We start from the raw sequence: 17500 nt of genomic DNA on the forward strand, positions 1-17500 counted from the left end.
TGGTAGATGATGGAGGGATCAGTGGAGGAGTGGTAGATGATGGAGGGATCAGTGGAGGAGTGGTAGATGATGGAGTGGTAGAGGATGGAGAGATCAGTGGAGGAGTGGTAGATGATGGAGGGATCAGTGGAGGAGTGGTAGATGATGGAGTGGTAGAGGATGGAGAGATCAGCGGAGGAGTGGTAGATGATGGAGGGATCAGTGGAGGAGTGGTAGATGATGGAGTGGTAGAGGATGGAGGGATCAGTGGAGGAGTGGTAGATGATGGAGTGGTAGAGGATGGAGAGATCAGTGGAGGAGTGGTAGATGATGGAGGGATCAGTGGAGGAGTGGTAGATGATGGAGTGGTAGAGGATGGAGGGATCAGTGGAGGAGCGGTAGCTGATGGAGTGGTAGATGATGGAGGGATCAGTGGAGGAGTGGTAGATGATGGAGTGGTAGGGGATGGAGTGGTAGAGGATGGAGGGATCAGTGGAGGAGTGGTAGATGATGGAGTGGTAGATGATGGAGTGGTAGAGGATGGAGTGGTAGAGGATGGAGGGATCAGTGGAGGAGTGGTAGATGATGGAGTGGTAGAGGATGGAGGGATCAGTGGAGGAGTGGTAGATGATGGAGTGGTAGATGATGGAGTGGTAGATGATGGAGGGATCAGTGGAGGAGTGGTAGATGATGGGTCTCAGAGTTCAAGTGAAGGCAAAAGAAGAACCACATCTAGGGTGGAATCGTCTGGTGTCCCAAAACTTTTGCACGTCCCGGTTTTAATAACAATTAATTATTATTTATAGAAAATAATGAAATATAAACTGAATATATTAATAATTTGTGTTTATTAACTTGGCGACATAAATCCAAACTAAGATACAAACATGCAACTAAACACAGAGCTGTTTACATAAATATTCATTAATAAATATATTAATAAATGTAAGCAAACAAACAAATAAACAAATAAATAAATAAATAATTCCTAGCTCAGCGGAAGTGAGTTAAACATGTCACCGGAAACCAGGTAGTGTTTCCCGGAAACGCAGCGCGTAAGAGATTAAAACGGTGTTGAGTAAAATACCGCAAAACACTTTTATATACTGTAATTAATATAATTTATTGTATTTATTTTTTGTTATCATAATACGGTGTGTGAGCAGTTTAGATTAAAAGCTCCGTTTCCGGTTCGCTGTGTCTCACAATGCTGAGGATGGTGAGTGTGTGTGTGTGTGTGTGTGTGTGTGTGTGTGTGTGTGTGTGTGTGTGGTAATAGATGATTATAAACATGTGTACACATCTGTCCTGACCTTTTTGTGTGTGGGGTTTTATTGTTGTTGTTATTGTTCTGGTGGGTCATGTGATGTTCCTGTACCTGCAGGACTCCAGTGAGGATGTGTCGTTATTCGATGCTGAAGAGGAATCTACAAAGAATTCACGAAAATCTAAAATAAAGTAAGTCTCTGATCCTCATTACATCACCTTCCTCCTCGACCTCACATCACCTTCCTCCTGAACCTCACATCACCTTCCTCCTGAACCTCACATCACCTTCCTCCTGAACCTCACATCTCCTGAACCTCACATCACCTTCCTCCTGAACCTCACATCACCTTCCTCCTGAACCTCACATCACCTTCCTCCTCGACCTCACATCACCTTCCTCCTGAACCTCACATCACCTTCCTCCTGAACCTCACATCACCTTCCTCCTGAACCTCACATCTCCTGAACCTCACATCACCTTCCTCCTGAACCTCACATCACCTTCCTCCTGAACCTCACATCACCTTCCTCCTGAACCTCACATCACCTTCCTCCTCGACCTCACATCACCTTCCTCCTCGACCTCACATCACCTTCCTCCTCGACCTCACATCACCTTCCTCCTGAACCTCACATCACCTTCCTCCTGAACCTCACATCACCTACCCTTACATCACCTTCCTCCTCAACCTCACATCACCTTCCTCCTCAACCTCACATCACCTTCCTCCTCAACCTCACATCACCTTCCTCCTCAACCTCACGTCACCTTCCCTCACATCACCTTCCTCCTCAACCTCACGTCACCTTCCCTCACATCACCTTCCTCCTGAACCTCACGTCACCTACCCTTACATCACCTTCCTCCTGAACCTCACATCACCTTCCTCCTGAACCTCACATCACCTTCCTCCTGAACCTCACATCACCTTCCTCCTCAACCTCACATCAACTTCCTCCTCAACCTCACATCACCTTCCTCCTGAACCTCACATCACCTTCCTCCTGAACCTCACATCACCTTCCTCCTCAACCTCACATCAACTTCCTCCTCAACCTCACATCACCTTCCCTCACATCACCTTTCTCCTCAACCTCACATCACCTTCCTCCTCAACCTCACATCACCTTCCCTCACATCACCTTTCTCCTCAACCTCACATCACCTTCCCTCACATCACCTTTCTCCTCAACCTCACATCACCTTCCCTCGCATCACCTTCCTCATGAACCTCACATCACCTTCCTCCTCAACCTCACATCCATCATCCTCCTCAACCTCACATCCATCATCCTCCTCAACCTCACATCCATCTTCCTCCTCAACCTCATATCCATCTTCCTCCTGAACCTCACATCACCTTCCTCCTCAACCTCACATCACCTTCCTCCTCAACCTCACATCACCTTCCTCCTCAACCTCACATCACCTTCCTCCCCCCCCGTTTTTTCTCAGTACATTTGTTGTCATTAAACCACATTAGTTACAAAATGTTAACAATAAATAACACTGACTTTTACAGACTTTTGTTTTCGTCCCAACTTTTACTTTAACGTGTATGTTGTGCAGACACCCCGTGGCCTCGTTCTTCCACCTGTTTTTCCGTATCGGAGCGATCCTGATTTATTTCCTGTGTGAGTTCCTCAGCAGCAGCTTCATCGCCTGCATGGTGTCCATCATCCTCCTCCTGTCATGTGATTTCTGGACTGTTAAAGTGAGTCATAAATGCTTGCAGTGTCATTTATAACTTATAAATTATAGACGCGTTGCCATGATGACCACAACCTCTCCATCACTAACAGTAGCTAATTCCACAACTTCACAGACACCTGTATCTCCTCCCTCTAATCAATTGCATATGAGATGTGATTGGAGGGAATGTAATGACATCACAAACTGAGATTGTACTTAGCTCCGCCCCTGCATCAGAGTTATGTGCAGTAATGATTACAGACAATGGGAACATTTTTTTTATTTTCTATGTTTGAGTAAGGTGTGTGTGTGTGTGTGTGTGCTTTGTAGAACATCACAGGCCGGTTATTGGTGGGTCTGCGCTGGTGGAACCAGGTGGATGAAGACGGGAACAGTCACTGGGTGTTTGAGTCTAGAAAGGTGTGTGTATGTGTGTGTATGTGTGTGTGTGTGTGTGTGTGTGTGTGTGTGTGTGTGTGTGTGTGTATACAGTGTTCTGAATAAATTGATTTTTTGATGTTTTGTGTAACGTGTGTGTGTGTGTGTGTGTGTGTGTGTGTGTGTGTGTGTGTGTGTGTGTGTGTGTGTGTGTGTGTGTGTGTGGAGGTAAGTGGGAGTGAGCGCTCTGCGTCTCTGCCGTCTGATTCAGAAGCTCGGATCTTCTGGCTTGGTCTGATCATCTGTCCGGTCCTGTGGATCATCTTCACCTTCAGCACTCTTTTCTCATTCAAGATCAAATGGCTGGTAAGAGTGTGTGCGTGCGGATGCGTGTGCGTGTGCGTGCGTGCGTGCGTGTGTGTGCGCGTGTGTGTGTAGGCAGTGGTGTTAATGTAATGGATGGTGTGTGTGTGTGTGTTTGTGTGTGCAGGCGGTGGTGTTAATGGGTGTAGTTCTGCAGTGTGCTAATCTCTATGGTTACGTTCGGTGTAAAGTTGGAACCAGCAGTAATCTCAAGAACATGGCCACTACCTATCTGGGAAAACAGTTCCTTTCTCAGGTGTGTATTTACTACTGCATTATACTACACAATACTATGCTATACAATACACTATACTACAGTTACATTTATGCTATTTAACAGACACCCTTGTCAAAAGCGACGTACAAAAGTACACCACTTCACTATACTACACTACACAATACTGCACAATACTATGCAACTATACTACTCCACAGTACACTATACTACACATCATACTACACTATACTACACTACACAATACTGCACAATACTATGCTACTATACTACTCCACAGTACACTATACTACACATCATACTACACTATACTACACTACACAATACTGCACAATACTATGCTACTATACTACTCCACAGTACACTATACTACACATCATACTACACTATACTACACTACACAATACTGCACAATACTATGCTACTATACTACTCCACAGTACACTATACTACACATCATACTACACTATACTACACTACACAATACTGCACAATACTTTGCTACTATACTACTCCACAGTACACTATACTACACATCATACTACACTATACTACACTACACAATACTGCACAATACTATGCTACTATACTACTCCACAGTACACTATACTACACATCATACTACACTATACTACACTACACAATACTGCACAATACTATGCTACTATACTACTCCACAGTACACTATACTACACATCATACTACACTATACTACACTACACAATACTATGCTACTATACTACTCCACAGTACACTATACTACACATCATACTACACTATACTACACTACACAATACTGCACAATACTATGCTACTATACTACTCCACAGTACACTATACTACACATCATACTACACTATACTACACTACACAATACTGCACAATACTATGCTACTATACTACTCCACAGTACACTATACTACACATCATACTACACTATACTACACTACACAATACTGCACAATACTATGCTACTATACTACTCCACAGTACACTATACTACACATCATACTACACTATACTACACTACACAATACTGCACAATACTATGCTACTATACTACTCCACAGTACACTATACTACACATCATACTACACTATACTACACTACACAATACTGCACAATACTATGCTACTATACTACTCCACAGTACACTATACTACACATCATACTACACTATACTACACTACACAATACTGCACAATACTATGCTACTATACTACTCCACAGTACACTATACTACACATCATACTACACTATACTACACTACACAATACTGCACAATACTATGCTACTATACTACTCCACAGTACACTATACTACACATCATACTACACTATACTACACTACACAATACTGCACAATACTATGCTACTATACTACTCCACAGTACACTATACTACACATCATACTACACTATACTACACTACACAATACTGCACAATACTATGCTACTATACTACTCCACAGTACACTATACTACACATCATACTACACTATACTACACTACACAATACTATGCTACTATACTACTCCACAGTACACTATACTACACATCATACTACACTATACTACACTACACAATACTGCACAATACTATGCTACTATACTACTCCACAGTACACTATACTACACATCATACTACACTATACTACACTACACAATACTGCACAATACTATGCTACTATACTACTCCACAGTACACTATACTACACATCATACTACACTATACTACACTACACAATACTGCACAATACTATGCTACTATACTACTCCACAGTACACTATACTACACATCATACTACACTATACTACACTACACAATACTGCACAATACTATGCTACTATACTACTCCACAGTACACTATACTACACATCATACTACACTATACTACACTACACAATTCTGCACAATACTATGCTACTATACTACTCCACAGTACACTATACTACACATCATACTACACTATACTACACTACACAATACTGCACAATACTATGCTACTATACTACTCCACAGTACACTATACTACACATCATACTACACTACACTATACTACACTACACAATACTGCACAATACTATGCTACTATACTACTCCACAGTACACTATACTACACATCATACTACACTATACTACACTACACAATACTGCACAATACTATGCTATTATACTACTCCACAGTACACTATACTACACATCATACTACACAATACTGCACAATACTATGCTATTATACTACTCCACAGTACACTATACTACACATCATACTACACTATACTACACTACACAATACTGCACAATACTATGCTACTATACTACTCCACAGTACACTATACTACACATCATACTACACTATACTACACTACACAATACTGCACAATACTATGCTACTATACTACTCCACAGTACACTATACTACACATCATACTACACTATACTACACTACACAATACTGCACAATACTATGCTATTATACTACTCCACAGTACACTATACTACACATCATACTACACTATACTACACTACACAATACTGCACAATACTATGCTACTATACTACTCCACAGTACACTATACTACACATACTACACTACACCATATTACACTATACTACACATCATACTATATTACACTGTACTACACCATAGTTCACTATACTACACTCCACAATACTACACAATACTATGCTACTATACTACTCCATAGTACACTATACTACACTATACTACACCATTCTACACTATACTAAACTACATCATACCATATTATAATACACTACACCATATTACACTATACTACATTACATCCTACTACACTATACTACACTACACCATACTACACTACACCATATTACACTATACTGCACTACATCATACTACACTATACTACACCATATTACACCATACTACACTACACCATACTACACTATACGACACTACACTGTAGTACACCATACGACACTACATCTTACTACATTATACTACACTATGCGACACCATAGTACACTATACTGCACTACATCATACTACATTATACTACACTACACCACACAATACCACAACTCCTCTCTTCACCCTGTCGTACGCTTTCTCTAAATCCACAAACACACAATGCAGCTCCTTCTGACCTTCTCTCACCTCTTCTCTCAGCCTGGCTTCCACTACTCTTTCCCATAACTTCATGGTGTGACTGATCAACTTTATTCCCCTGTAGTTACTGCAGGTCTGCACATCTCCCTTATTCTTAAAGATCGGTACCAGCACACTCCTTCTCCATTCCTCAGGCATCTTCTCACCTTGCAAATTCCACTCTATCTCTCCTAAACATCTCCATGCTTCTACTGCTATGTCATCTGGTCCAACCACTTTCTGCTTCACCATCTCCACATTATCCAACCTCTCACATTTTCCTCATTCATCAGCTGCTCAAAATCCTCCCTCCATCTTCTCAACACACTCTCCTCACTAGTCAACACATTTCCATCTCCATCCTTTATTGCTCTAACTTGCAGCACATCCTTCCCAGCTCGGTCCCTCTGCCTGGCCAATCTCTACAAATCCTTTTCTTCTTCCTCAGTGTCCAACTTCTCCTACAGCTCATCATCTGCCTACTTTTCTCATCACTCTGTCGATCCCAATTCTGTTTCTCTAACCTCTTTCTCCTTCTGCTCTCCTGCACTTCCTCATTCCACCACCATGTCTCTTTCTCTTCCTTTCTATTTCCTGACATCACACCAAATACCTTTCTAGCTGCCTCCCTCATCACTTCTGCAGTAGTTCCCCAATCATCCAGCACCTCTTCACCACCACCGAGCTCCTGTCTGACCTCTTCCCTGAACCTCACACTACACTCTTCCTCCTTCAGTTTCCACCATCTAATTCTTCTTTCAGTCCTCAGTCTTCTCCTCTTCTTCTTCACCTCCAAAACCATTCTACAGACCACCATCTGATGCTGTTTAGCTACACTGTCCCCCGTCAACACCTTACAGTCTCCAATCTCCTTCAGGTTGCATCTCCTACATAGAACATAGTCCACCTGTGTGCACCTTCCTCCACTCTTATACGTCACCCTGTGATCCTCCTTCTTTTTAAAATAAGTAGTTCTACCATACCATACCACACTACACTACACTACACCACACCATAGTACACTATACTATATTACACCACACTACACTATACCATACTACACTACACCATAGTACACTATACTATATTACACCACACTACACTACACTACACCATAGTACACTATACTATATTACACCACACTACACCACACCATAGTACACTATACTATATTACACCACACTACACTATACCATACTACACTACACCATAGTACACTATACTATATTACACCACACTACACTACACTACACCACACCATAGTACACTATACTATATTACACCACACTACACTATACCATACTACACTACACCATAGTACACTATACTATATTACACCACACTACACTACACTACACCATAGTACACTATACTATATTACACCACACTACACTACACTACACCACACCATAGTACACTATACTATATTACACCACACTACACTATACCATACTACACTACACCATAGTACACTATACTATATTACACCACACTACACTACACTACACCACACCATAGTACACTATACTATATTACACCACACTACACTATACCATACTACACTACACCATAGTACACTATACTATATTACACCACACTACACTATACCATACTACACCACACCATAGTACACTATACTATATTACACCACACTACACTATACCATACTACACTACACCATAGTACACTATACTATATTACACCACACTACACTACACTACACCATAGTACACTATACTATATTACACCACACTACACTACACTACACCATAGTACACTATACTATATTACACCACACTACACTACACTACACCATAGTACACTATACTATATTACACCACACTACACTATACCATACTACACTACACCATAGTACACTATACTATATTACACCACACTACACTACACTACACCATAGTACATTATACTATATTACACCACACTATACCATACTACACTACACCATAGTACACTATACTATATTACACCACACTACACTATACCATACTACACTACACCATAGTACACTATACTATATTACACCACACTACACTACACTACACTACACCATAGTACACTATACTATATTACACCACACTACACTACACTACACCACACCATAGTACACTATACTATATTACACCACACTACACTATACCATACTACACTACACCATAGTACACTATACTATATTACACCACACTACACTACACTACACCATAGTACACTATACTATATTACACCACACTACACTACACTACACCACACCATAGTACACTATACTATATTACACCACACTACACTATACCATACTACACTACACCATAGTACACTATACTATATTACACCACACTACACTATACCATACTACACTACACCATAGTACACTATACTATATTACACCACACTACACTACACTACACCATAGTACACTATACTATATTACACCACACTACACTACACTACACCATAGTACACTATACTATATTACACCACACTACACTATACCATACTACACTACACCATAGTACACTATACTATATTACACCACACTACACTACACTACACCATAGTACACTATACTATATTACACCACACTACACTACACTACACCATAGTACACTATACTATATTACACCACACTACACTACACTACACCATAGTACATTATACTATATTACACCACACTATACCATACTACACTACACCATAGTACACTATACTATATTACACCACACTACACTATACCATACTACACTACACCATAGTACACTATACTATATTACACCACACTACACTATACCATACTACACTACACCATAGTACACTATACTATATTACACCACACTACACTACACTATACCATACTACACTATACTGCACTACACAATAGTACACTATACTACACTATACCATACTAGACTATACTGAACTACACCATAGTATACTATATTACACCATAGTACACTATACTATATTACACCACACTACACTATACCATACTACACTACACCATAGTACACTATACTATATTACACCACACTACACTATACCATACTACACTACACCATAGTACACTATACTATATTACACCACACTACACTACACTATACCATACTACACTATACTGCACTACACAATAGTACACTATACTACACTATACCATACTAGACTATACTGAACTACACCATAGTACACTATACTATATTAAACCACACTACACTATACTGCACTACACCACAACATAGTACACTATACTATACCATACTACACTATACTGCACTACACCACAACATAGTACACTATACTATACTACACTACACCATAGTACACTATATTACACCATAGTACACTATATTACACCATAGTACACTATACCACACAACACCATACTACACTACACTATACCATACTACACTATACTGCACTACACAATAGTACACTATACTATATTACACCATACTACAGTATATTACACCATAGTACACTATACCACACTACACCATAGAACACTATACTATATTACACCATACTATAGTATAATACACGACACTACAATATACCATACTACACTATACTGCACTACACAATAGTACACTATACTACACTATACCATACTACACTATACTGAACTACACCATAGTATACTATATTACACCATAGTACACTATACTATATTAAACCACACTACACTATACCATACTACACTATACTGCACTACACAATAGTACACTATACTATATTACACCATACTACAGTATATTACACCATAGTACACTATACCACACTACACCATAGAACACTATACTATATTACACCATACTATAGTATAATACACGACACTACAATATACCATACTACACTATACTGCACTACACAAGAGTACACTATACTACACTATACCATACTACACTATACTGAACTACACCATAGTATACTATATTACACCATAGTACACTATACTATATTAAACCACACTACACTATACTGCACTACACCACACCATAGTACACTATACAATATTACACCATACTATACTATACTACACCATAGTACACTATATTATATTACACCATACACTATACAGCACTCTGTACACTAAACTACAGTCTGTACACTATACTACACTACACTCTGTACACTATTCTACCCTATACTACACTCTCTACACTATACTACACTGTACACTATTCAACCCTATACTACACTCTCTACACTGTACTACACTGTACACTATACTACGCTATACTACACTCTCTACACTATACTACACTGTACACTATTCAACCCTATACTACACTCTCTACACTGTACTACACTGTACACTATTCAACCCTATACTACACTCTCTACACTGTACTACACTGTACACTATACTACCCCATACTACACTCTCTACACTATACTACACTGTACACTATTCTACCCTATACTACACTCTCTACACTATACTACACTGTACACTATTCAACCCTATACTACACTCTCTACACTGTACACTATTCAACCCTATACTACACTCTCTACACTGTACACTATACTACCCTATACTACACTCTCTACACTATACTACACTGTACACTATTCTACCCTATACTACACTCTCTACACTATACTACACTGTACACTATTCAACCCTATACTACACTCTCTACACTATACTACACTGTACACTATTCAACCCTATACTACACTCTCTACACTATACTACACTGTACACTATTCAACCCTATACAACACTCTCTACACTATACTACACTCTCTACACTATACTACCCTATACTACACTGTACACTATTCAACCCTATACTACACTCTCTACACTATACTACCCTATACTACACTCTCTACACTATACTACACTGTACACTATTCAACCCTATACAACACTCTCTACACTATACTACACTCTCTACACTATACTACCCTATACTACACTGTACACTATTCTACCCTATACTACACTCTCTACACTATACTACACTGTACACTATTCAACCCTATACTACACTCTCTACACTATACTACACTGTACACTATTCAACCCTATACTACACTCTCTACACTATACTACACTGTACACTATTCAACCCTATACAACACTCTCTACACTATACTACACTCTCTACACTATACTACCCTATACTACACTGTACACTATTCAACCCTATACTACACTCTCTACACTATACTACCCTATACTACAGTCTCTACACTATACTACACTGTACACTATTCAACCCTATACTACACTCTCTACACTGTACACTATACTACCCTATACTACACTCTCTACACTATACTACACTGTACACTATTCTACCCTATACTACACTCTCTACACTATACTACACTGTACACTATTCAACCCTATACTACACTCTCTACACTATACTACACTGTACACTATTCAACCCTATACTACACTCTCTACACTATACTACACTGTACACTATTCAACCCTATACAACACTCTCTACACTATACTACACTCTCTACACTATACTACCCTATACTACACTGTACACTATTCAACCCTATACTACACTCTCTACACTATACTACCCTATACTACACTCTCTACACTATACTACACTGTACACTATTCAACCCTATACAACACTCTCTACACTATACTACACTCTCTACACTATACTACCCTATACTACACTGTACACTATTCTACCCTATACTACACTCTCTACACTATACTACACTGTACACTATTCAACCCTATACTACACTCTCTACACTATACTACACTGTACACTATTCAACCCTATACTACACTCTCTACACTATACTACACTGTACACTATTCAACCCTATACAACACTCTCTACACTATACTACACTCTCTACACTATACTACCCTATACTACACTGTACACTATTCAACCCTATACTACACTCTCTACACTATACTACCCTATACTACAGTCTCTACACTATACTACACTGTACACTATTCAACCCTATACTACACTCTCTACACTATACTACACTCTCTACACTATACTACACTGTACTCTTAGTGCCGGTCCCAAGCCCGGGTAAATGGGGAGGGTTGCGTTAGGAAGGGCATCCAGCGTAAAACATGTGCCAAATCATATATGCGGATCACAAATGAGAATTTCATACCAGATCGGTCGAGGCCCGGGTTAACAACGACCGCCACAGGTATCGTTAGCCGACAGGGTCCCGGTGGAAATTGGGCTACTGTTGGCCGAAGGAGGAGAAGGAGAGGAGGAAGGCGTCCACAGATACGGCAGGAAAAGGAGCAGTGTAGGAGAGTAGAGGTTCGGGTTGGTACTTTAAATGTTGGTACTATGATGGGTAAAGGGAGAGAGGTAGCTGATATGATGGAGAGGAGAAAGGTAGATGTGTTGTGTGTTCAGGAGACCAAGTGGAAAGGGAGTAAGGCCAGGAACATTGGAGGTGGGTTTAAACTGTTTATCATGGTGTGGATGGGAAGAGAAATGGTGTAGGGGGGATTCTGAAGGAAGCGTACAGTAAGAGTATAGTGGAGGTGAAGAGAGTTTCTGATAGGGTGATGATCGTGAAGGTGGAAGTTGAAGGGATGATAATAAATGTCATCAGTGCCTATGCTCCACAAGTTGGCTGTGAGATGGAGGAGAAAGAAAGATTTTGGAGTGAATTAGATGAAGTGGTAGATGGTGTACCTAGGAAAGAACGATTGGTGATTGGAGCAGACTTTAATGGGCATGTAGGTGAAGGGAACAGAGGTGATGAGGAGGTGATGGGTAGGTATGGTTTCAAGGAGAGGAATGTGGAAGGGCAGATGGTGGTAGATTTTGCTAAAAGGATGGAAATGGCAGTGGTGAACACGTATTTTAAGAAGAAGGAGGATCATAGGGTGACGTATGAGAGTGGAGGAAGGTGCACACAGGTGGATTATCTTCTGTGTAGGAGATGCAACCTGAAGGAGATTGGAGACTGTAAGGTGTTGGCGGGGGACAGTGTAGCTAGACAGCATCGGATGGTGGTCTGTAGGATGGTTTTGGAGGCGAAGAAGAAGAGGAGGAAAGTAAGGTTTGAAAGAAGAATAAGATGGTGGAAACTGAAGGAGGAAGAGTGTAGTGTGAGGTTCAGGCAAGAGGTCAGACAGGGACTTGGTGGTGGTGAAGAGGTGCCGGATGATTGGGCAACTACTGCAGGAGTGATGAGGGAGGCAGCTAGAAAAGTACTTGGTGTGACATCTGGAAATAGAAAGCAAGACAAGGAGACGTGGTGGTGGAATGAGGAAGTGCAGGAGAGCATTAGGGGAAAGAGGTTGGCAAAACAGAAGTGGGATCGACAGAGTGATGAGAAAAGTAGGCAGGAGTACAAGGAGATGCGGCAGCAGGTTAAAAGGGATGTGGCGAAAGCCAAGGAAAAGGCATATGAGGAACTGTATAAGAGGTTGGACACTAAGGAAGGAGAAAAGGATTTATACCGATTGGCCAAGCAGAGGGACCGAGCTGGGAAGGATGTGCTGCAAGTTAGAGCAATAAAGGATGGAGAGGGAAATGTGTTGACTAGTGAGGAGAGTGTGTTGAGAAGATGGAGGGAGTATTTTGAGCAGCTGATGAATGAGGAAAATCAGAGAGAGAGAAGGTTGGAGGATGTGGAGTTGGTGAAGCAGGATGTAGATAGGATTAGTAAGGAGGAAGTGAGAGCAGCGATTAAGAGGATGAAGAATGGAAAGTCGGTTGGACCAGATGACATACCGGTAGAAGCGTGGAGATGTTTAGGAGAGATGGCAGTGGAGTTTTTAACCAGAATTGTTTAACAGGATTCTGGAAGGGGAGAGGATGCCTGAGGAATGGAGAAGGAGTGTGCTGGTACCGATCTTTAAGCATAAGGGAGATGTGCAGACCTGCAGTAACTACAGGGGAATTAAGTTGATCAGTCACACCATGAAGTTATGGGAAAGAGTAGTGGAAGCCAGGCTGAGAGAAGAGGTGACCATCTGTGAGCAACGGTATGGTTTCATGCCGAGGAAGAGCACCACAGATGCCTTATTTGCTTTGAGGATGTTGATGGAGAAGTATAGAGAAGGACAGAAGGAGCTGCATTGTGTATTTGTGGATTTGGAGAAAGCGTACGACAGGGTGCCGAGAAAGGAGTTGTGGTATTGTATGAGGAAGTCAGGTGTGTCAGAGAAGTATGTGAGGGTGGTGCAGGACATGTATGAGGACAGTGTGACGGCAGTAAAGTGTGCAGTAGGTACGACAGACTGGTTCAGGGTGAAGGTTGGACTGCATCAAGGATCGGCCCTGAGCCCTTTCCTGTTTGCAGTGGTGATGGACAGGTTGACGGACGAGGTCAGACAGGAGTCTCCCTGGACTATGATGTTTGCAGATGATATTGTGATTTGTGGTGAGAGTAGAGAGCAGGTTGAGAAGAGCCTGGAGAGGTGGAGATATGCGCTGGAGAGAAGGGGAATGAAAGTCAGTAGGAGTAAGACAGAGTACATGTGTGTGAATGAGAGGGAGGGCAGTGGAGTGATGCGGTTGCAGGGAGAAGAGGTGGAGAAGGTGGAGGAGTTCAGGTACCTGGGGTCAACAGTGCAAAGTAATGGAGAGTGTGTTAGGGAAGTAAAGAAAAGAGTGCAGGCAGGGTGGAGTGGGTGGAGAAGAGTGACAGGAGTGATTTGTGATAGAAGAGTATCTGCAAGAATGAAAGGGAAAGTTTATAGGACTGTGGTGAGACCTGCAATGTTGTATGGATTAGAGACAGTGGCATTGAGTAAAAGACAGGAGGTGGAGCTGGAGGTAGCAGAGCTGAAGATGTTGAGGTTTTCGTTGGGAGTGACGAGGATGGACAAGATTAGAAATGAGTTTATTAGAGGGACAGCACATGTAGGATGTTTTGGTGACAAGGTGAGGGAGGCGAGATTGAGATGGTTTGGACATGTGCAGAGAAGGGACATGAATTATATTGGTAGAAAAATGCTGAAGATGGAGCCACCAGGTAGGAGGAAAAGAGGAAGGCCAAGGAGGAGGTTCATGGATGTGGTGAGGAAAGACATGCAGGTAGTTGGTGTAAAAGAGGCAGATATAGAGGAAAGGGTGGTATGGAAACGGATGATCCGCTGTGGCGACCCCTAATGGGAGCAGCCGAAAGAAGAAGAAGAAGAAGAAGAAGACACTATACTACACTGTACACTATACTACCCCATACTACACTCTCTACACTATACTACACTGTACACTATACTACCCTATACTACTCTCTACACTATACTACACTGTACACTATACTACACTATACTACACTGTACACTATACTACCCCATACTACACTCTCTACACTATACTACACTGTACACTATACTACCCTATACTACTCTCTACACTATACTACACTGTACACTATACTACCCTATACTACTCTCTACACTATACTACACTGTACACTATACTACCCTATACTACTCTCTACACTATACTACACTGTACACTATTCAACCCTATACTACACTCTCTACACTGTACTACACTGTACACTATACTACCCTATACTACACTCTCTACACTATACTACACTGTACACTATTCAACCCTATACTACACTCTCTACACTATACTACACTGTACACTATTCAACCCTATACTACACTCTCTACACTATACTACACTGTACACTATTCAACCCTATACTACACTCTCTACACTATACTACACTGTACACTATTCAACCCTATATTACACTCTCTACACTATACTACACTGTACACTATACTACCCTATACTACACTCTCTACACTATACTACACTGTACACTATTCAACCCTATACTACACTCTCTACACTATACTACACTGTACACTATACTACCCCATACTACACTCTCTACACTATACTACACTGTACACTATACTACCCTATACTACTCTCTACACTATACTACACTGTACACTATTCAACCCTATACTACACTCTCTACACTATACTACACTGTACACTATTCAACCCTATACTACACTCTCTACACTATACTACACTGTACACTATTCAACCCTATACTACACTCTCTACACTATACTACACTGTACACTATTCAACCCTATACTACACTCTCTACACTATACTACACTGTACACTATTCAACCCTATACTACACTCTCTACACTATACTACACTGTACACTATTCAACCCTATACTACACTCTCTACACTATACTACACTGTACACTATTCAACCCTATACTACACTCTCTACACTATACTACACTGTACACTATTCAACCCTATACTACACTCTCTACACTATACTACACTGTACACTATTCAACCCTATATTACACTCTCTACACTATACTACACTGTACACTATTCAACCCTATACTACACTCTCTACACTATACTACACTGTACACTATACTACCCCATACTACACTCTCTACACTATACTACACTGTACACTATACTACCCTATACTACTCTC

The 17500-nt window shown here is 40.9% G+C and overlaps 1 protein-coding gene across 4 annotated transcripts in view; it reads left to right on the forward strand.

Annotated features, from left to right (window-relative positions):
• The first annotated feature begins 988 nt into the window (after positions 1-988).
• tvp23b (trans-golgi network vesicle protein 23 homolog B) overlaps positions 989-17500 on the forward strand; it is an 18621-nt gene continuing 2109 nt past the window's right edge. For 3 of the 4 annotated variants that reach the window (XM_083557581.1, XM_083557583.1, XM_083557582.1), the window contains exons 1-6: positions 989-1198; positions 1364-1437; positions 2819-2963; positions 3272-3361; positions 3548-3685; positions 3810-3938. In XM_083557581.1, coding sequence (XP_083413707.1) covers positions 1187-1198; positions 1364-1437; positions 2819-2963; positions 3272-3361; positions 3548-3685; positions 3810-3938 — 588 coding nt within the window. In that variant the 5' untranslated portion in view covers positions 989-1186. The remainder of the gene's footprint in view (positions 1199-1363; positions 1438-2818; positions 2964-3271; positions 3362-3547; positions 3686-3809; positions 3939-17500) is intronic. The other variant, XM_083557584.1, reaches the window with a different exon arrangement.

The sequence above is a fragment of the Silurus aristotelis genome (assembly GCF_946808225.1).
Source record: "Silurus aristotelis genome assembly, chromosome: 12".
In the NCBI taxonomy this organism is placed as follows: Eukaryota; Metazoa; Chordata; class Actinopteri; order Siluriformes; family Siluridae; genus Silurus; species Silurus aristotelis.